This window comes from Urocitellus parryii, chromosome X (assembly GCF_045843805.1).
Source record: "Urocitellus parryii isolate mUroPar1 chromosome X, mUroPar1.hap1, whole genome shotgun sequence".
Classification (NCBI taxonomy): Eukaryota; Metazoa; Chordata; class Mammalia; order Rodentia; family Sciuridae; genus Urocitellus; species Urocitellus parryii.
In genome coordinates, this window is record NC_135547.1 from 117,310,335 (window position 1) to 117,333,437 (window position 23,103).

The 23,103-nt window shown below is 35.8% G+C and overlaps 1 protein-coding gene across 1 annotated transcript in view; it reads left to right on the forward strand.

Moving 5' to 3' along the window:
- The window catches only part of Bclaf3 (BCLAF1 and THRAP3 family member 3), a 61,669-nt gene extending 42,993 nt beyond the window's left edge, over positions 1-18,676 (forward strand). Inside the window, exons 10-12 of the mRNA XM_026405454.2 lie at positions 1,271-1,366; positions 7,326-7,481; positions 17,679-18,676. Of these exons, the coding sequence (XP_026261239.2) occupies positions 1,271-1,366; positions 7,326-7,481; positions 17,679-17,708 (282 nt within the window). The 3' untranslated portion in view covers positions 17,709-18,676. The remainder of the gene's footprint in view (positions 1-1,270; positions 1,367-7,325; positions 7,482-17,678) is intronic.
- Positions 18,677-23,103: the final 4,427 nt, after the last annotated feature.

A 23,103-nucleotide genomic window follows, 5' to 3' on the forward strand; every position in this document is an offset into this window, starting at 1 on the left:
CTGTTAGTTACCCCCTGTTTTCACCCCAGCCAACCACTAATCTACTTTCTGTTTTAAAGATTTGCCTTTTTATAGGGCAGCTTACAGAATGTCAGCTGACTACCTTCCATAAGAAATGACTGGAAAGATGGAAGCCAGAATCTGAGTCTGTAACCTAATTTCAGAAGTAACATCCCATTACTGTATCATATTGTAATTGCAAGAAGCAAGTTACTAGGTCCTATCCACACTCAAAGGGAGGATCATTAGTGGGGATCATCAGGAGTCATGTCAGCAGCTGCCTGCAATCCTCCCTCTGATCAAACTCCACAGAAAATGGAGCATATAGAAGGTTGTAAGATTGTTGATTTTAGAAATAAGAAACTGTCTTGAGAATGGGCTCTACCTTTTTTTTTCTTTTTTTTATTCCTGTCAGAGGATTCAAGTTCTTTGTGGTTACAGATTTACTAATGTAGTTGTTTCTCTTATTTCTGGTACTTTCCAAGCCATGGCAGGAACATCACCTCAAATCAGTTATTTGAGTCAGTCAAACCTGCCTCCGGCAGTATTGGGGATTTGTATTCTTAACGAGTAGGAATCCTTTAGCAACTCCTGATAGTAATAAGTTTATCTCCCTATCCTGGAGGCCTGTATAAATAAATGCTAGATTCATAGTCCATTTTTTAAAAGTCACCCATTGCATTAAATAAGAGTAGGGATTTTTCTGGGTTTTTTTTTAATATTGATTTTTTAGTTGTAGTTGGACACAATACCTTTATTTTATTTATTTTTGCATGGTGCTGAGGTTCAAATCCAGGGCCTCTCACATGCTAGGCAAGTGCTCTACCACTGAGCCACAACCTCAGCCCTTCTGTTTGTTTTTTGACACTCATCACAGGCATGGATTCAACTGGCCCCTCACCAACTAGTGTGGGTCATGTCAAAGAAGGAGAAATGTGTTCCCACAGCTAGCCTCCATGGTCCCAACTTTGGTTGCTTTTGTTTTGTGGTACTGGTGTTTGAACTCAGGGGTGCTCTACCACTGAGCAACATCCCTAGTCCTTTTTATTTTTTGAGACAGGGTCCCCTTAAGTTGCCAAGTCTAGCTTTGGACTTGCAATCCTCCTTCCTCAGCCTCCCAAATTGCTGGGATTACAGGTGGGAGCCACCACCCCTGGCTGCCTTGAGTTCTTAATCCTGTATATTTAAACATGTATCTTTTACATGGTGAAACTAGTTTTTAAAATCAGTCTTTAAGCATATTAACCCATACTAATACTTTTTCATGCAGAATTATGCTATGCGGAGAAAGGATATTGTTACTCAAAAACCATTTGGAGTTGAGGGAAACCATCAAAATACAAGAGGCTTTAAAAGACCTTTCAAGGTATTGAGTGTTGTTTTCCATTTAATTCTAGCTTTGGGCTTATGCTTTGAACATAATATTCTAAGTATAATTAAAAGCTATGTTGAGGTATTGTTTCAAATAGTAGCTATAAACTAATGTTTCTGGTTTATATGCTTATTTCTAGTATTTACAGTTGACTATAATTAGTTTATTAATCACCCCTTCCTCAGGACTTGATTTTAATTTTTATTTAACTAGTGAAACCCTTTCTTCAAATATTACTTGAAAATACACATGCACAAGACAGATATAGGTGGAGTGACACAAGATGGGGAGACAGGCAAAGTCCCAGACTCTCCTATTAAGCCTATCCTTAAATCTCTAAGGTGTTAAGTACAGAGCTCTCATGCTTCTCCAGGAATCACCAATGGAAAAATCCTGCCCATAGATAGGCACACAACCATCAGAGAGGACTTCTGGTTCATCAGAGAAAGATTCTGGTCCAGACAACTTTGTTAAAGTATATTTTATCACATTTTAATTATTTCTATAGCTAATATAAATGATAATTTTTAATTAGCCAACATGTTTGATTACCTAAAACACCTCATCCCCCAAACAAATGGAATAAAAGCAATTGTCCAGGTGTTGTATTTCTCTCCTTGCTCTCAAAAGCTGTGCTTTTAAAATCCATTTTGTCTAAATTTCTTGTTTATGACAGGTACTTTGTTCATATTTTTCATTCTGTGTTGTCTTCTCCCACACACACAAAAAAAAGGAAGAAGGAAAGAATTAAAGCTTTTGTGTGTGTGTGTGTGTGTGTGTGTGTGTGTGTGTGTGTGTGTGTGAAAGTCCCAGGCAGGCTTGATAAAGTGCTTAGCTGATTAGGGGCAAATTAGTATTGAGCAAAAAGGTATAGTACCAACTATCCCAAAACCATAGACTTAGGAGGGTAGTTGAGTGATCTTCTGTAAATACTTGGCTTCTTGACAAAGTTTCTAGATGTTAAAAGCATTTTTTTCTACTAGGAATAGCATAATTTGTAGGCATTACATAGACTATATTTTTATCCAGTGCTTTATATAAAACATGAATGACGTTGGGTTTTCAATAATAGCTACAGCCATAGAGGTATAAACATGTTTTATACCATCTGTTAATCTCTTGAGTAATGAGGCATCAGATCAACTGAAATTGTGATGTCTGCATCACCTAGAGGCAGTATAGATGGATTTGCAGATCTCAGTGCTTCTACATATTGCTCTTCTCATTACTCAGATCTAGTTGATTGTTGTATTTTTGTAAGATCATCACAAGACTTATTTCCTCTTACCCTTTTATTTAAGGGAAGATTCTTTAGCATTGTTAGATATTTTTCAAAATTTATGCAATAATCTTTTCTCTTGACCAATCATTTAAAGTTTTGTAATGTTATGATTACTTAGAAGTTCATAATTTTTTCACAGTAATATAGTGTATAGTGTGAGCAGATAATCCTTCCCAAAAAAAATATTAGCCAGGCTAAGTGGCTCATGCCCATAATCCCAGCTACGCAGGAGGCTGAAGCAGGAGGACCACAAGGTTGAGGTCAGTCTGGGTAATTTAGCAAGGCCCTGACTCAGAATTAAAAAGGTCTGAGATATAGCTCAATTGTATGGCACATCTGGGTTCAATCTCCAGTGCCACAAAAAAGAAAAAAAATTGTTAAAATTTGCTTTCTGGGGCTGGGGATGTGGCTCAAGCGGTAATGCGCTCGCCTGGCATGCGTGCGGCCCGGGTTCGATCCTCAGCACCACATACAAAGATGTTGTGTCTGCCGAAAACTAAAAAATAAATATTAAAATTCTCTCTCACTCTCTCTTTTTTAAAAAAAAATTTACTTTCTACATGAATTAGACTAATTCAAAGATATAGTAAGCAAAAATGGACCATGTAAATCTCAGGATTAGCTCTGATATATCAAGTTTGTGCATATAGTCAATGAAATTATAGTGTCTTATTATGATTCTCTTTCATCTGAAATTTCCTCTAACCTTAATAATTGGAAAATGAGCATAGAATAAATAATTTTTGTGCTTCATCATGTATGATATCCCCATTTCTAAAAGAGTAAAATGAGGAATCTACTTAATTCTTTTAATTACTCTGCTATAATACAGCATCTATACATTTGTTTTACCAATAATTCCCATTATCTTTTACCTTTTGCTAAGTACTCTGAGGATGGAACTTAAATAAACTAAAATCCAAATTTTAAAAAGATTAAAATCCATTCCTAGTGACCAAGTCTTTGAAAATTATTATAGAACCTAAACATTCTACTTATTCTGTATACATGCCTAAATATTATTCAGGCCATAATTGTAAAGCTGTAATTCAGTATAACACATCATATGGCTTTCGCTAAAGAACAAGCTTGATCTTTTTAATGTTGAAGGTCTTATAACCAATGCTCCCCTTTCATAGCCTCACAAGTATCTCTCTCCCCTTTAGTTACTTTTTATTTATTTTTTTTTATATTTTGATACTGGAGTAGAGTGCTTGCCTTGCACAGCACATGTGAGGCCCTGGGTTCAATCGCCAGTACCACCAAAAGATATATACATATGTGATCCTTTTTTTTTTTTAAGCACAGCAGCTCCAGCAATGGCAACTCACATGACTAAGCCCCAATATATTTTTTTTCCTGGCATTGCCTTAGTTGCTGCTTAATTTTATTGTCAGAGGATAGCGTTTAAAGAGTCTTTTCATTTAATGCAGTGATTATAGTATAGTGAACAATAATATTGATTTCTTTAATGGCTCATGGTATGTTTAATCTTATATTTATTTAAGAGTTACTATTGGTTAGTGCTTCATGTTGAAGGAATCATCTCTTTGCTATCTATTTAGGAATATGCAGGCTTATTCAGACCTTAACTTTCTTTTTTTTTTTTAAGGCATGTACAGGTTTATTTAGGAAGATGGGTAAGAGAGAATTGTAGGCTGTCTAGACGGTGCGAAGCAGCCCTGACTTGGGCTGGGGGTCCATATTTATAGAAGGGCTATATCAGGGCCTGGACGAGAGGTGGATTCAGGATGGAGCTGCACAATTTTCTTGCCAGCTTTCCTGCACTTGTGGGTTTCCCTCCTTTTTCAAGGGTGTGGGCCAAGGTTTGCAACTGTGTTTTCTGCATCTCAGTGGCTTGATTTCTTCATTTCAGTGGCTTAAGGGTGTTTGCCTTAAGATTCTGTTTCTCCTTATCCTAAATCCCTATCTCATTTCTACCCCCCAAAATTTTGATCCCTTAATCTTCCCAGCCTGAAGAAGCCATAGAAGATTGATCTTCACCCCTCACAGAGCTTAATTTTCTGCAAAGCAAATGTGCCCCTATTTGTTTTTTTATAATTTTAGCTTGTTTTAAGTCTTAGTGGATTACCAATAGTAAACTCTTCCTCCAGGCATTACAAAAGAGGCCACTATTGACTGGGACCCTGGTCATGTAATAGTTGAAATGTGACTCAGGGTGTTTTAAATTAAGAAAAAAAAAGAAAGAATTTGATTTAAAGACAAAACTCTTTCTATTCGACTTTGTCATCAAATGTTTACATATAACTAGATTGTGTTTCCCTTTTATGTTTTTGTTTTGTTTTGAAATGGGGCCTTGCTGTGTTGAATCTCCAGCTCCTGGGCTCTAGTGATCCTCTTGCCCTAGCCTTTTGAATGGCTGGGATTTTCTTTTTTTTTTAACCAGGGATTGAACCAGGGGCACTTAACCATTGAGCCACATCCCCAGCCCCACTACCCCGTGCCTTTTTAATTTTGTTGTTGTTGTAGATGGACATAATAATTTTATTTTCTTTCTTTATTTTTTATGTGGTGCTCAGGATCATATCCAGTGCCTTACACATGCCAGACAGGTGCGCTACTACTGAGCCACAACCCCAGCACCCCCCAGCCCCTTTTTATATTTTATTTTAGAGACAGGGTCTCACTGAGTTACCTAGAGCCTCACTAAGTGGCTGAGGCTGGCTTTCAACTTGCAATCCTCCTGCCTCAGCCTCCCAAGCCGTTGGGATCACAGGCATGCTCCACTGTGCCCAGCTGGGATTTCCTTTTTCCTGTGAACATTTGCTTGAGAAATTGAGAAAATGAAAGCAAATTAGCAGAAAATAATACTAATAAATACTGATAAACACTAATCTTCTGAGTAGAGTTCTGATTTTACTTTTAAAAATTTGGGAAATGAATTTGTATGCAGTGCTGCTATTTTGAAGTTGAGAGTCTGCCACTTTTATTCTGACCTTTGTCTCTGCTCAATAAGTGAACACTGGTTGAATCCTTAACTCTTGAGTGGTAAGGAGAGATGGAAGAATATAACTTTCTGTTTATGCCAGTAGAGCTGAATGCTGTTTTATGTTCTTCAAGTTTGGATAGCCCTTGTCTTGTATATCCATAGACTCCTGTTGGCAAAATCAGTAAGACTAGCTGCCTGTCAAATACTCCACTAAATTGTCAATGCCTACAGAAAAAAGGGTGTGGTCTGTTTAGTCTTTCCCTTGCATGAAGTATTAGGTATGGGTTTTGTTAAGTAAATTCAGAACAATGTTATAGTTAACTTTGCCTGAGAGAGCATGTTGGGTCACCAAAGTCTTAACTTTCTACAATATTTTCTCCTGACTCCCTGGAATTAGGCCTCCAAATATTCAGTTTGTGCTAAACTTGTTCTATTACATTTTAAAGTGTGCCTAGAGTTTTGCTTCATATGGCTTCACATTTATTCTTTAATTTAAACATTTTTTCCAGTGCTGGGGATCAAACTCAGGGCTTCATGCACAACAGGTAAGCACTCTACCACTGAGTTCCAACCCTGGGCCTACACATATATTTTTTTGCAGGAGAATTGTAGTTGGATAATTTGAGGGAGAAATCCTTTTTATAGTCAAGAGCTTACTTAATGCAGCCTCTTCCAGTGAGTTAGCAAGTAGTCAAGATTTTAAGACTTAGGCAGAGATAAACAGTTGGGCCACTTCTCCTTTCTGTTTTAGATTATTCTAGGAGGATGCTGGAAATGCAGGTGGCCACAAAGAGTACATGGTAGGGGGAGTGAGGAAAGGAGATTTAGAGAATTGTTTTGGAAGGTTTGGAGAGGACAGGTTGGTGAGTAACCAAACTCCCCTAGCACTAATTTATGATACTAATTCCTCTTATACCATTTAGGAACATACAAACATTCATTGTCCTCTTATGTCTATTATAATACCAGACAGTATGCAAAGCTAGGAATCACTCTTTACAACCCATATTTGATATAATGAGGTTTTTTTATGTGATAAAGAAAGATGGGTTTGAAGGTTTCAATAGGAATAAAGTTAAAAGTTTTTGATTCTTATATATTGATTCTTAATGTCTTTACCCCCCTCACTGGTATTTGATATAGTCACTGTGAATCAGAATAATTTTAGCTCTTTGAAGGTTTTGGAAAATTGTATTTTTTTTAGCATGATGAAGTTCAAGAATTCATTTCAAATTTCTTATTCTTTTTTTTTTTTTTTTTTTTTTTTTTTTTTTTTTTTGGTGTGTGTGTGTATGGCACTGGGGATTGAACCCGGGGTGCTCTACCACAAAACTGCATCTCCAGCCCTTCTCATTTTTTAAATTTTGAAACAGGGGTCTCACTGAGTTGCCAAGGCTGTCTTGGACCTTGTGATCCTCCTGCCTCAGCCTCCTGAATCTCTAGTATTACAGGCATGCACCACCATGCCCAGTCATTTCAAAATCTTTTATGTAACAGTTTTAAAAATTGTTTTTATGTAAAACAAAGAATTTTTTCAAGAAAATATTGTATAAAATAAACTAGTAAGCTAGTTTGAGGGAAATGTACTTGGCTATCATAAACCCCTTCCCTCTACTATCTATAATGCCTAGAATCAAGGGCAGCTCTAAATACCAGACATTTAACTACCTGTAGACTTGGGAACTATAGTTTTAATGCTTAATTATTTTTTCCCTTTGCAGAGCAACTTTAGAGGTGGTAGACTCCATCCCCCATATAAATCAGACCTGGTACAGAAGAGCTTATACATTCAGGCTAAATATCAGCGTTTGCGGTTTGCTGGTCCAAGGGGATTTATCACTAATAAATTCAGAGACAGATTACTGAGGAAAAAAAAGGTTAGTTGGATGATGATCATTTAAAAATGTTGAGTGACTTTTGAACTCCTGAATCATCTATGTTCATTAGAAAAATGAGATTTTTTCATTTAGTTTTGATTAAAGAATCAACCTAGATTTCTAAGATGTTATTACATGATAGTTGAATAAAAACCTCAAGGAGTAATGCTAATAGAGTTGTGAGACTGTTTAACCTTAAAATGCTTTTAGCTATTATACTTGAAATATTTTGAATATGCCAACTGTTTGAACTTTTCACTTTAGGATTTCTGTTGTATAGTTAATCTTTGAAATGGTAATTTCAGTAAAGGCTTTTAATTGATATATTTTAGTCTTGTATAATGTAAGTGATATGAATGCCAAAAAATATTGAGCAAACTGTATACAAAGGTATATAATTTCAAAATGTACTAATTTGTATTTTTACCCCCATTCATATATTTTTTTAAATTGTGGTAAAATATGTATATTGTAAAAGTTTCCATTTTAATGATTTTTAATATGCAATTCAGTGGCATTAATTACATTCACAGTGCTATACAACCATTACCACTACATGCTGTTTTTCAAAATGTGTTTTTAATTGACAAGTACAAATTATATGTATTTGTGGTGTACAACACAATGTTTATGTGTGTGTGTGTGTGTGTATATATATATATATAAGATATATATATATATTTATATATATATATATATATATAATGATTAACTTCCACACACACATATCCACACACATTGTGGCATGGCAAATTATAGGTATATGATATATTGTTATTATCTGTAGTCATGTGCAATAGATGTATCTCTCCCCCCACACACACACTCTGCTATTTGGAGGCAGTGTCTTGCTAAGTTGCTGGGGTTAGTCTCAAACTTTTGATCCTTCTGCCTCATCCTTCTGTGTGGCTAGAATTATAGGCTTGCACCACTGCGCCTGGCTACAATAGATCTCTTAAACTTACTCCTTCTAATTAAAATTTTGTGTGCTTTGACCAATATTTCCCTAACCTCCCACCACTCTCCCCCCAGCCCCTGGTAACTACCATTCTACTCTCTACTTCTAGGAGTTGAACTTTTTTATATTTCATATAAAGATTAACTCATATATTTGCTTTTCTGTGCCTGGCTTATTTCACATAACATAATGTCCTTCAGGTTCATCCACATTATAAGTATAATATATTTTATTTATCCATTCATCATTGATGGAAATTAAGGTTGATCCCATCATGCTAACTTTTTTAATGTAGTGCTGAGAATCAAACCCAGTGCCTCATGCATGAGGGGCAAGTACTCAACCACTGAGCTACAACCCAGCCCCCCATCATGCTACCTTAACTCTAATAAAAAGCTTCTTTACTTAGTAATTTGAATTGCATATTCTTAGCTGCAGATTGATTTTATTTAAATTAACCATGTTAGGATTTGAAAATGTAGCATAAATATATATAAGATTAACTTCCACATAATTATATTTTAAATGAGAACAATAGTATTAAATCAGTCAAGAGAGGCATGCTTGTCAATCTTTTTGATTCATTTTTATTCGTAATTTTAGGCCAATGTCTTCTGAGAAATGTGTATATTTCTAGCTTTGCTATCAAATAGCCCAACTGCAGTATTTTGTTTTGGGCTTTTTTTGCTTTGTTTTGTTTTTTTGGTACTGGGGATTGAACTCAGGGGCATTCGACCCCTGAACCACACCCCAGCCCTTTTATGTATTTTATTAGAGCCAGGGTCTCACTGAGTTGCTTAGCACCTCCGTTTTGCTGAGGCTGGCTTTGAACTTTCCATCCTTCTATCTCATCCTCCCTAGCCACTGGGATTACAGGCATGCACACCATGCCTGACCCCTTTACACTGAGCTTGCTTAAATTATTTTAGTAAAAGTTAAATTTTCAAAAGATGGACCAGTAGAAACTACCTATTTTTTTAAAAAACATGAATGATATTGGAGTCATTTCTTCTGTCAGGCTGTGCCAGGGCTTGGGTAGAGATGCTGCTTTTCTTCTTGCCCTGTGGGGCAGGTTTCTTTGGAGCAGATCTTCCTAGACATTTGTTTCCAGTCACAGGTGGCAGCCTGGCTATTCTGAGGAAAGCTAGTTATTGCTTTTCACTTGAGGGGTAAGGTTGAGTCAGGTCTTCTCCTTAATTTCCAGAATGGGTTTCTAGTGCATGTTGTCTGTTTCTCTTCTATTCACTCTATGCTGAACTTTGAGTTTTAGCTTAACTCCATTTATACCTCTATGTTGTGGGTAATTTAGGGCTCCTAAATGTTTACTCGGCCGTGCTTTAGCCTGTAGTTTCTATGTTCCTTGGACTTGCTTCAGTTCATCTTCCTTTCTTTGCCTCATTTTGCCCAGTTCCTGCTGACTATCACATTCTTTCAGGCTACATTGCCCACCAGTCCCACTTCACAACAAATCAAAATCAGACTACAGGCCATCATCATAGGACAGAGGAATTTGTGTCCTAAAGGGAGCCATAACCTTTAGGCTTAGGCTGTTTATATCATCATAGCTAAAATCCAATATGGGTCATAGCCCTGCCTTCCTGTTGCCTTTCACTGACATCCGACTGCTTTGTAAGTGTCCCAACATGCTGGATTTTTAAAGATCAGGCTCTCCTACAATTCTAGTGTCTAATACTCTTTTTCTTAGGGCTACTTTTCTGGATCCTACTTCACATATCCTTGTAGTATAGCTTACTTTGACCTGGGCTTTTCCAGTCTGTCAGTGCCTGCAAGCAAGCCATAACCATGCTTTTTATAGATTTGTATTTGAATAAAACCCAGCTCTATGAGCACAGCACTAAATTGGATACCCTACTATTAGTACCCTACTTAACAGTTGGGCTCTGCTTTTCTAACCTTTAGGGAAGGAAATGCAGCTGCTCTATTTCTGCCAAGGTCTGAGCTAGGGTATTTAAAGCTAACTTGGTCTTTAAGCTGTCCCAGTAGTGTTGTGCTACTCTGAAAACCCATTCCATGTAGATAAAACTGATGGCTTAGACCTACCAGTGCATTTTACCCTGTGCCCTAAAGAAGGGGACAAAGGCCTGAAATCATTGGTGTTCTCTAATGTTTACCTCCCTTTTTTCCTTAAAACTAGGGACACTTTTGCTCAAATAGGAATACTATGTGTGAGGTAGCATTTATATCACTTTTTTGTGGTGTTAATGATCAAAACCAGGGCCTCATCCATGCTAAGCAAGCATTCTACCACTGGGCTACATCCCCCAGCTCACATTTACATCACTTTTTATCCCAAGCTTTAGCATCACAGGGAACTTTGAAGGTCCTACCCTAGAGAGACTTCTTAGTCTGGGTAGCATCTCTAGACACTTAGGCTTTTTGCCATGTTGAGTTCATTTTTTGGCAGTTATTACACTGCCACCTAGATTAATTAAGGATGCATGATTAAGTAATTGAGATACCCTAAAATTAGATATAAAGCTACTCATTTACACATGTCTCAAAGTCCACTAGGAATATTTAGATTGTTCTTATCTGGACGCCTCACCCTCCCACCATATTGGAATGCCTAGGCTCATCATTCATGGCTGGAACATCTTGCATTCCTTATCCATAGTACAGTTTGTTTCTGTGCCATCAGACAGTGTTTTTCCTGTGTGCAACAAAGAATAGCCTTGGGGAAAGGTGGGGGTGGATCCTAAACATCCTCCTCTTCTAATATGTCCTCCTCTTCTTCCACTTCCCATATGGTGGTAGTTTCCCTAAAGCAGCATTGGCTCCCCAGACGCCTACAAAGTAGTATGATTCCCAAGCAGAAGAATTCCTTATTCATCACACACTTGTCATATTAATCCCATTTGGCAACCTGAATCCCCTTTACTGGGTTTCTTTTTTCTTGTATTCTGTTCTTAGATTGGAAGATGGAAGTTGTCTATTACTTCCTGAAATAAGGCTTGTCTTTTATCCACTAGTGTTCAGAAGTGCCCTCATTAAATATCTTCTGCTTACCCCAGAAAGGCTTTTTAGAAACTCTTGAGGATCTGATTATGCATCAGAACAGGACAAATAACCTAGTCAAAATTCATGAGGCACCTCTGGGAATGTTGCCTCCAAAAAACTCTGAGCAATTGTGCCTTTGGTTAGGAAGGCACAGAGTGCCTAAGCACCATAGATTATGCCTGTAAGCTAAGTGCCTACCAGATCTCTGCCCATGGAAAAGAAGGAAAGAGAGGAGAGGGCATGAAGACAACGTAGAAAGGAAGTTAGAGACTGGAATTTGTGGTTTGGGGAGTTGAAAGAAATTGTGGAAGTCCTGGAGTACAAAGATATGATGGGAACCAAGATCAGACCAATCCACAAGGATTTATTGTATAGCTGCCAATGTCTGAGCTGAAGTGTGCCAGGTGCAGAGTAAGTGTAAGGATATCATTGCATTTGAGCATTTATGATTTAGAGCCTCTGGTTTCACTACCTACCCCTCTGACCTCCCTGTCTTACTTGGTGATTTCTCTTTCTCCAAACATTCTTTTTAAATGTAAGCATTTCCTGGTGTGATATTTGTTATTCTCCTTCCTAAATCCTCCCACATGCCTTGATTACCCTTACCTCTTCCCAAGATTTCACTGTCACTTTTGTTAATGTCTTCCATCCTGACTGCTTCCCAGACCTCCAGATGTTCAGCTGCCTCTCAGATACCATCACATGCATATCCTAAAAACACCTCAGATTTAATATGTTCAAAGTCACGCTTGTATTGAAACATGCTGCAGCATGGATGACCCTTAAAAATATGCTAAATGACAGAACCTGAAGCCAAACACAAAAGGCCACCTTATTGTATGGTTCCGTTCTTATGAAATGTCTAGGATAGGCAAACCCATAGAGACAGAAAGTAGAGTAGTTATTGCCAGGGATCAAGGGATTAGGAGAAAAATTGTGGGTAGGGTATGAGGTTTCTTTTTAGAGAAAAATATTTTAAAACTGTGGTCGTTGGTTGCACAATTCTGTGAATGTACTAAAAAGCCATTGAATTGTACACTTTAAAGAGCTGAACTGTATAGTATGTGAATTATATCTCAGTAAAGCTGCTAAAAATAATATCTTAAACTCTCCTCCTCAGACTACTCACTTCCCCTTCTGGTCCATAGCTCTTGCATCTACCCAAGTCAACCTAGATACTCATCCTGCTAATCATTTGTGCCAGTTCTCCTTCCAGCTTTAATGTTCCAAGTCTTCTTATTTCTGTCACTCATTCGTAACTCCATTCAATTCATTTGTTTTAATGGCTGCATATTATTCCGCAGTATGAATGTATTGTTTGTTTAAGTGCTTTTCAAACCTTTTTGTTCACATACTCTAAAATTTTATAAAATTATCTACTTTCTTAAACATTTTTAGGTTACCTGTTATTTTTTCAATCATGAGTTGTTGTAAAGGATATAATTTCTTTCATATTATAAACACTGACAGTCTTAAATAAAACTGTTACATCATTCTTTTAAATCTCTTCAGTGGAACCTGCATACCACAGAAATTTGATAACTAGCATCATCCATTTAAAAAATATATACGAATAAGTTCTTTTACCACTAAGAAATTTTATCTCATTCTTTTTTTGCCTTAAATTTAGATTTCATTCTACTTCCTCCATAGAATTTATTTCTTGATCACCAAATTTAATTTGGCACATAATGTTATTAGATTTCTGTGACTATTAGGTATTAAATATTTTCTCTGGATTGAGTTAATGTTATAGTTAAAAATACCATAAATATATTACAAGTTTTGTTCAGTGTTGATTAAACAAAAAAAGTTTTACTGGAAATACATATCTTTTTTCAACTAGTTCATGTACTTATAAATATTACTTATTGCTAGTAGAATAATACAGTGTTCAAGTATCTATTCTAATTCTATTTTTTCTTTTTATAGATGTAAGTGCTGAGAAACCTTGTTTATATGATTATATAGATGGGAGTGAAAAGACTACTATATATAGCAATGCCACTCGGTTCTTTGGACTCACTCTGAATTATAGGCCAAAAAATCACTTAGTGATCTATCACCAAAAAGTATTTTGAGTGTTCTATCACCAACAGCTTGAGTTTGTCCTCCTTCAGTTTTTGTTAAGCAAAGTTAAAAGAATTGAAAACCATGTGACTTAGAGTACAAAAAATTCTATTTATTGGTAGTTGTTAGGTTCATTCACTTTCTTGACATATCTTGAGGTTTGTCAGGTAATATAAAATAGTAGATTCAGGGCTGGGGTTGTGGCTCAGTGGTAGAGCGCTTGCCTTGCATGAATGAGGCACTGGATTCGATCCTCAGCACCACATAAAAATAAATGAATAAAATAAAGATATTGTGTCCATCTACAACTAAAAAATTTTTTTAAAAAATAATAGATTCAGGATGAGAAGAAGATGTATCTTTCAAGTATAAGGTAGAAGGCAGGGAACCAGACTTAATTATGCAGGCAGGATAATTTTGGAAAGTGAACACTAGGCAAAGGTCAGGAAATTAATTCCTTCAAACTATTTGTATTCACATACTCTTTGGAATGTCTTCATCTACTTCTAAGGGTATGTGTTCCCCAGTTCAGGGATCCCTGACTTGCTTAACCAAGCCTCTGTTGATAACTTAAGTGTAGCTTACAGGTTTTCAGTAATACTGCTTAAGGGCATTGACATTTTGGTACCTTGTCATATTGCCCCTTTTACTTATTTATACTCTTACCAGCAGTACATGAAAGGATCTACTTACCTACGTCCTAGCCAGCACTACACATTCTGTCTTTATTATCAGGTATCAACTTAATAGCAGAAAGTAATCATATTGTTTGCCTTTCTTTGATTATTAATGGTGTGAGCATCTTTTTTATGTGTCCATTGGCCATTTGTATTTCTTCCCTCAATTTTCCTATTTCTATACTTTACCAGTGTTTCTATTAGGAAATGGTGATTTTTCTTATTGATTTGTAAAAGCTTGTGATCTACTGAAGCTGTTTGCTGTCATTTTGCTTGTGTTTATGTCTGTTAGCTCTTTATGCTGGTTTTTGCATCATAGAACTTTTAGATGGTCATGAATTTGTCAAGTTTGTCCCATATGGTTTCTTTTTTTTCATTATTAGTTCTTTTTAGATGCACATGATAATAGAGTGTATTTTGACATATTATACATACATGAAGTACAACTTATTTCTAATTAGGATCTCAATCTCATGGCTATACATGATGTAGAATTTCACTGTGCTACATTCATATATAAACATAGAGAAGTTGTGTCCAATTCATTCCACTGTCTTCCTTTTCCTATCCCCCTCTCTTCCCTTCATTCCCCTTTGTCTAATCCAGTGAACTTCTATTCTTTCCCATATGGTTTCTAGATTTTACATCGTGCTCATAAAAATTATTTTCTGTTTCCTTTAGGTAGTTTTATGGTTAATTTTTAATGCAGAAATATTTAATCCATTTAGAATTTATTGATATTATAAAATGTGAAGTTGCATCTGTTTTTTCCTCACTGAATTTAGTCAGTTTTTCTAACCCTATTTATTGTAGAATTTGTCTTTTCCCTACTGATTGAAAAATGCTACTTTTGCTATATTCTAGATTCTTACATATTCCTGGCCTCTTTTGTGGAAGCTTTGAAGCTGTCTTACATCCTTGCCTCCTGCAATTTGTCTGTTCAGTCTCTTTACTACTAGCACACTTATTGTCCTGGAACATAGATTGTATCATATTCTCTTACAGAAACTCTTTCCGAGTGTTCTATTGACTACAAAAAAAAAAAAAAAAAAAAAGAGACCAAACTTGTTAGCTAGGTCTAGTCCTAACCACATTTCCCCATGGCCCTCTGCTTTTTAGAGCATAGCATGTGTTTTTCTGTATTTGTACCTTTGTTCCTACAGTTCTCTTGGCTAGAAATAGCTTTCTGATCCCTATTCTTTTTTGTAACCAAGCTGTACTTTCCTTTTAAGGCCCACTATAAAGCCTTACCAAAGCCCCCTCTTTAACTTTTGTTTCATTTGATTTCTAATTATTATGGTTTACCTTCCTACTTCCACAAATATAGTATCAACTTCTTAGAGTTGAAGGGGTCTCATTAGTCTTTCCTCTTCTTCTGTTGCCTTTCATCTGATCAGTCTTTAGAAAATGCTTGTTGAATGGAATTGAATTTTATCATATATACACACACTCATATAAAGTCTGGAGGAAATCAGGTGCAGATTTTAAAAAGAGTCCTCTCCCAGTGGAATCATACAGGACTTGCTTAATTACCCCAGCAACAAGTTGTTACAACATATGTGAAATGTTGCCAGCCTGGAAAGCTCTCTAGATTCAGTACCCAGGGCTTTTGCTGGGTGCTGATCATTTAAGCACCTGCTTCAGGTACACACACTAGCCTCCCAGAAGGAAAGTAGGTATTCAAGAGAAACCATATTATTTACACAAATAATTTTAGCATGCACCAGTTAATGGAAGGAATGAACACTCCTGAAATTTAAGTTCTCACATGCCCGTCAAGGGCCAGCCTTACAAGCAGGACTTTCCAAGGATAGTAGTCAGGCCTGCTGTGTTTAACTCTTTCTGTATACTATATTTTTGAGGGCTTAATTTCACAGATGGTAGATGCCTAACAGGAGAAAAGGATCAGTATAATAGGAATAGTCAGGGCATGTAAGTACTATTATTTGATACTGTCTTCATAGAGGAGGTAGGTTATAAGATAAGGCATGGAGAAGAGCTGGGCATAGAAAAAGCTAATACCATATTTGGCAGTAGGTTGTAGGATTAAAGTAAAATGGGATTGTATAAATTAGAGCCTCCAAAGCTGTGTATATTCAGGATTTGATGTGTTAATAGTAGGACATATTCCTAGACTGAGAAGGAGAAGGATGTTCACTTGGTTAGCAGTTGATAGGTTTCTGTGAAAGAAAGATGAGATGCAGAAGGACCAGCAGAGGAACATTTGCAGTGACCCAGGTGTCAATTTATGAAGACCTAGCTGAGAGGGAGCTCATATATCTAGTTCAGCATTCTACTTTCAAATCATTGGAAGTGCAGGGGATTAACTTGAGAGACGGTGTGAAAGAAGCTATGTCCAGGGTGAATGCAGTTCAAAACAATTGCACATTTTTATGAAAAAAAATTTCAGTTGAATTTTCTTTTGAATTATTGTAGTTAGAATTTCCTTTTAAAGTTATTAGTAGAAAACATTTTATTTAAAGATAAATTTATGATTTTTATATTGTACAAGTAAGAATATGATTGAGCCTACCTCTATTTAAAGGAATGATGTTGAACAAAATATATTTGCATGTATTTTGAACATTTCATTAACCAAAATAGAAGAATAAGAATTTTCTATCAACACTGTTTTTGTTTGGATTTGAACATTTCCATACTAATACAAATGCCAATAAATAAATCAACTTTTAAATTTCTTTCAGTTTTAATATTGTAAGATCCTAGTAAAAGGTAAGGATACATGTATTAATAAATTTTTATTCTTTAATGTCCCTGAAAAACATGTCATTCTACCATTTTTGTTTTTATTAGTTGCATGGTCTTATGTCAAGTTTGTAGTTGGTAATTTAATATTGTGTATAGTATCACAGTATGGAATCCACATTCATTACCCTTTAATCATAGTCTTACTGTTCTTGTGAATCCTTTTCCCATATTTATTGAAACCTTATGAATTTACATTGTAGGTAACCACCTGAAAGCAAGAAAGCTTTTTCCCCTTTAATAGCTTTCTCTGCAGTGATCAGTCATTAGAAAAGCCCATATAATTGTAGAATTAGGAATATCATATAATGGGAAGGACAAAATAGTAGTTTGAAGTTGTACTTGTGTCACATCAGGCTCTGAATTGGAGAGACAAAGGTTTAAGTGTCTCAAGTTTATGCCAGGGATGCCCTCCCTCCCCAAAACTCACCCAACTAGCAGAATGCTGTTTTCATCAATTTACTAATACCAGTGTTATCTAGTGTCATGTTTTTTGTCGTACTGACTTATCATTTGATATCTGCTTTGATGTGTTCTCTTATTACTTTGTGTGTTTGGGGTTCTACATAACTTTTGTGGGGATCTCAAGGTGCAAATAGTACTATATAAGTTAAACTGTCAAAAATTGAGATGAGAACTCTAGCTCAGATACTATAACTGATTGTTTCTTATTTTGAAGTCTCTATTTCTCTTGTTTTCTCTTGGTAGGAATATACAAACATTGCTACAGAAACCTAATCTGGAATTGTTACAAATGGAAGCAACCCTTCAGGAGGATATTTGGGAACATCTGTTTTTGTCCGGAATTAGAATTGGCACTAAGGGCACTAATACTGTAACTTTCTTGATAAAATAACTTTATTTTTCAGTAGTGGAATGCTGCAACTTTTTTACACTTAAAATTGCTTTTAAATTACAGTATTCAGTTTAAAAGTTGTATTAACTACCGTTTCTTTTGCAAAAAGTCTCAATAGAAATACTTGAAGGGCATTATTTGTTGATGCATTTTTCTCTAAGCATGGTTTCGAGAGAACTTAACCAAGTTATATCCAGACATTTATATGTTGAAAGCTTTGTTTATGTAAAACAAAAGTATCTGAATTGTATAGTGTCTGTACATGAAAGAACTTTAACAGTGGCCTTACAGTAGCTAATTTTATACTGGGTTTTTCTTTTTCTGATGACATTTTGGCTTATAACTTGAAGTTTTTCTTAAGTTTCTGATGATTAAGGCCTATATAATTCATACATTTCATATTATGATATCAGAAGGCTAGAGAAAAGGTGCTTCAAATTTTCCATCAGGTAGTTGTGAGTGCACTGAATTTTTAGTAATTTGTTCATTCAGTTGTTTCCACAACTATTTGCTCTTTTCCAATTTCAAAATGCTATTGTGGAAAATGTAAAGATTTTGTAATCTATATTCCATCTTATTTTTCCCTCAGGGCAAGCTTGTGCATATCATATTTTTAAAGGCTTTTAAAAATGTGACAGACAAAATCTCATATTTGAAAATTGTACTTTACTACTACAGCATTACATGTTTTGCAAGCACATCTTATAGAGTGTTTATTTTCAGTTCAGTTGATATGTATAGTGTGCCTACTATATGTAAGATAGAATCGATGGGATTTTAAGTGAAATTTTTAGGTCCCAGTACCTGATTTCTTTATGTTTTCTATGTTCTGCTTAACAATACATATACATTCCCAACTAAATTTTTGTGAAATGTTTATTTGTAATAAAGTAAAATATTGTTGCTCTTTCTGCTTGAAGAAGTTACTCTACAATTTGTGTGAATGTTATTTTAATTTTCATTGAGACTTACAGCCTTGGGTAGGACCTGTTGATCTTTAATGTTGCTCAGCACTTGTGAAGACAGAGCTTTCTAAATCAAAATATGAAGGTTGGTAAGAACTTGGTATTTCATAACAGGATTATAAAAAATCTTACTACAAACATTTAGGTCTTTGCATATCTTGAAAAGATGGGACAGTCTTTGCTTTACATGAGTCATTTGATAAAGGGATAGGGCAAGAGCACTTGATTCATTGCTAACTGGATAATAAATTTAGGCAGATGGCCTTCTCTATAGGTCAGGTTTTAAAAAAATATTTAACATTCTGCTTATGGTAAAAAAAAAGAAGGGAATACAAATAGTATGACAACTTTGTATTGTTTGAGTACTTATAAAATCTGTCAAAATTTAAAAAAATATATTTTTAGTTGTAGTTGGACACAATACCTTTATTTTATTTATTTATTTTTATGTGGTGCTGAAGATCAAACCCGAGGCTGCACATGTGCTACACGAGTAGTCTACTGCTGAGCCACAACCCCAGGCCACCGCACCCCTCCCTTCAAATTTTAAAATAATTTATTTCAGGGGCTAGAATTGTGGCTCAGTGGTAGAGCACTTGCCTAGCATGTATGAGGCACTGGATTTGATCCCCAGCACCACATAAAAAAATAAATAAAGATATTGTGTCCATCTACAACTAAAAAAAAAATATTAAAAAAAGAATTGATTTCATTTGTTCCCATATCTAGAGGACAGTTATGGGCTTTGAATGAATATTTAATTATTTGGTTGATAACTATGTATTTCATAGATAGTGTGCTTAAATTAAGGCAATGAAGAAGACACATGGACCCTGCCCTTATAGTACAGACAGTCTAATAGGGAAAATGGACATTAGATATAGAAATGAAACTTGTTAAACAACATCAGTTCTATAGCCCTATTTTTATTTATTGTAGCAAGGGTAAGATGGTTTATTTAATTTACTCATTCCACAACTGATTCGCTATTTAGGCCTATTTGAATATACTTTTGTCACTGTCTCAAAATGCAAAGCATGTTAACTGCAAAATACCTATTCAAAAAACATTGCATGGGGCTGGGGATGTGGCTCAAGCGGTAGCGCGCTCGCCTGGCATGCATGCGGCCCAGGTTCAATCCTTAGCACCACATACAAACAAAGATGTTGTGTCCGCTAAAAAACTAAAAATAAATATTTAAAAAATTGCATGTATAAGATATAAAGCCTAAATAGGAAAACTTGCTTTATAATTTAGTGTATAAAATAAGAACAAGGAGGATGTGGTTGTGGCTCAGTGGTAGAGTGCTTGTTGCTCACGTGTGAGGCACTGGGTTCAGTCCTCAGTACCATATTAAAAAAAAAATAGAATAAAAGTATTGAGTCCATCTACAACAAAAAAAATTACCAAAAAAAAGAACAAGGGAGCATATTAATCTTATTCACCATAATGTCACCAGTGTCCAACATCCTACTTGACACTTAGCAGGAACTCACTAAATGGAAATGTTAATTGAATGCTGAATGAGTAGTTAGTAGGATATGTTTATTAGGATCTTCATATATAATTTTCATATGGAAGTTAAATAGGTTGTCTGTAGCTTTGGGGATGGGGATTGTACTCAGGAGCATTCGACCCCTGAGCCACATCCCCAACCCTATTTTGTACTTTATTTAGAGAGAGGGTCTCACTGAGTTGCTTAGCACCTCGATTTTGCTAAAGCTGGCTTTGAACTTGCAATCCTCCTGTCTCAGCCTCCTGAACCGCTGGGATTACAGGCGTGCGCCACCGTGCCCAGCAGCATTTTTAATTGACTAGAAAGAATCTGAATTCTTGAATGAATAAGATTTGAGAAGTTTTTTGAAGCATCCTATACCATTACTTCCTCCACTTCCCCCCTGCATTCTAGGCCCTTCACTGGCACTAAGAACACAGTAAGATACAATCCCTGCTCTGAGGAACCTCACAAACTATCCAGGAAGAGATTGACAAAGAATTGGAACATAATAGTGTTAAATATTATAATAGACATAAATGCAAAAGATTGAAACTTTGACATTCCTAGTTGAGTATCCCCTCTTTGAAATTCTTCACTAAACTTAGAAGGTACTATTCTGTTGGTGATTTTGCCGGTTATAAAAATTGACCTATTGAAAGAAACTGGGTACATGGAATCTTTGTATATTATTTCTCATAGTTTCATGTGAATCTATGGTTATCTCAATACACGATTAAATTTTAAAACTACTCATGGTTGTATCACAGAGAAGATTATCATGAATATTTTGGAGGATACATTTTCTTTTTTTCTTTGGGAAAAAAAACTATATTTACATTACAACAATTTAAGTAGATGTATAAAGGTACCACATTTTACCTAATGGATCTAAATCAATTTTTGTGGGGGGTTTTTTTGCTTGTTTTTTTTTAATTTTAATATTTATTTATTTTTTTAGTTTTAGGCAGAAACAACATCTTTGTTTGTATGTGGTGCTGAGGATCGAACCCCGCTTGAGCCACATCCCCAGCCCCGCTTTTTTTTTAAGGGTTTTGTTGTTGTTTATGGTTCTGGGGTGCAAACCTCGAGAGTTGTGCATACTAGGCAAATGCTTAACCACTGAACTACATTTCCAGCCTGTGAGCCAATCATCAGCTGGCAGCTGGAAGTTTGCTGGGGCCCCTTCGGCTGTGGCTCTCAACACCAGCCCTTGGATCTTTTTTTTTTTTTTTTTTTTTTTAATGGATGGGTTACTTTTAAGCAGAAGCAGGAAAATTAAGGTGGGTTAGAAAGTCTTTCCTTTTCCATCACCTAGCAAATTCAGTAACCACCAAATAAGGAAAGGAGAAGATGCTCATGGCAATAAGGTATAGTATGACTTTGAACCCTTCTGCATGGCACTGAGTAAAGAAACAGTGTTGACAAAATCTTGGTAATAATGGACCCCCAAATATGAACAAAGGAACTAATGGGGTGACCAGGACACATGGAGGAGAATCAAGGAAAACCTTTGAGATACCAAAGTCTTTGCTAACATCCCAGCATTTCACCAGGACTAGATGTTTCCCAGATGCCAGAGCAGCCTGGGGAAGCCACTGAAGAAGTAAGGTATATCTTTGGGTCCAATGAGCCCTGGCTTTGGAAATTTAATGAGAATTCAGAAGAGAAGGGATACCAGATTTCCCCACAAAGTTCCAGCCAAAGGAATGTTTATGAGCTTTGAGTCCATTAAACTACAGAATTAAGATGTTTAAACAAGAATCATAGTGGTAGAATAGCATATAAGTGTTAGAAATCTTGACAAAACTTAACACACATTGACAGATTGGGACATGGGGGAAGGAAAGTGGGGTAAAGAGTAGGTACTACTACTGTCTTCTCTTTCATGGAGATGTTTCATAACATCTTTAAGATTATAGGGATAAAAACCCTAATGACCACTGTAACTTTTTCATAGTCTTATTTTTCCTTGATCTTAGCACAGTTCTCAAAAGTGTGGTGTCAAACCAGGAACATCAGCATCTCCTGGGAACTTGTTAGAAGCATAGATTCTTGGCCCTACTCCAAACCTCCTGAATCAGAAACCCTGAGGTGGGCGCCCAACAACCAGTGATTCAATAAACCCTTCAGGGGATTTTGTTGTATACCCAAGTTTAATAACTACTGCCTTACTTACTCTTTGAAGAACTGGTAGATGTATGATGAAGAAATATTTATGAAATGTAGCAACCCCTTCTGTTTCATTTCTAATTATTTTCTATTATATTCAAATAAATTTAAAACTTTAAAATAAAAAATATAGCAATTGCATCAATTCTGTCCATACATATGAATGAATACTGTTCTGGAAGTTTACCAACCCCTGTTAAACTGTTATTTAAGTAATAGGATTGTGAGTAATGGTGCTTTTCTGCCAGATATAATGAACATTGTATCATTTTTATAAAGTTTATTCTTTTGTTTAAAAGTATGACACTTCATCCTAACCATTTGATATCTGTCACTAAAGTTCATGTGAGCAAGCTTTAACTCTGTAAACTATCTACTTCACTATAGTCCAGTGGAATTTTACTCTACCCTTCCTCCTCTCACATAAAAAAGCAGGTAGGCTTATTTAAGTATGCATTGTGTTGACTTTTTAATAAAAATTATTGGTTTGCAATACTTAACATAATAATATAAAATTTAAATTCATCTTACTACTGTTTTTTTAATATTTATTTTTTAATTGTAGTTGGACACAATAGCTTTATTTTATTATTTGTGATGCTGAGGATTGAACCCAGGGCCTCGTGCACGCTAGGCAAGTCCTCT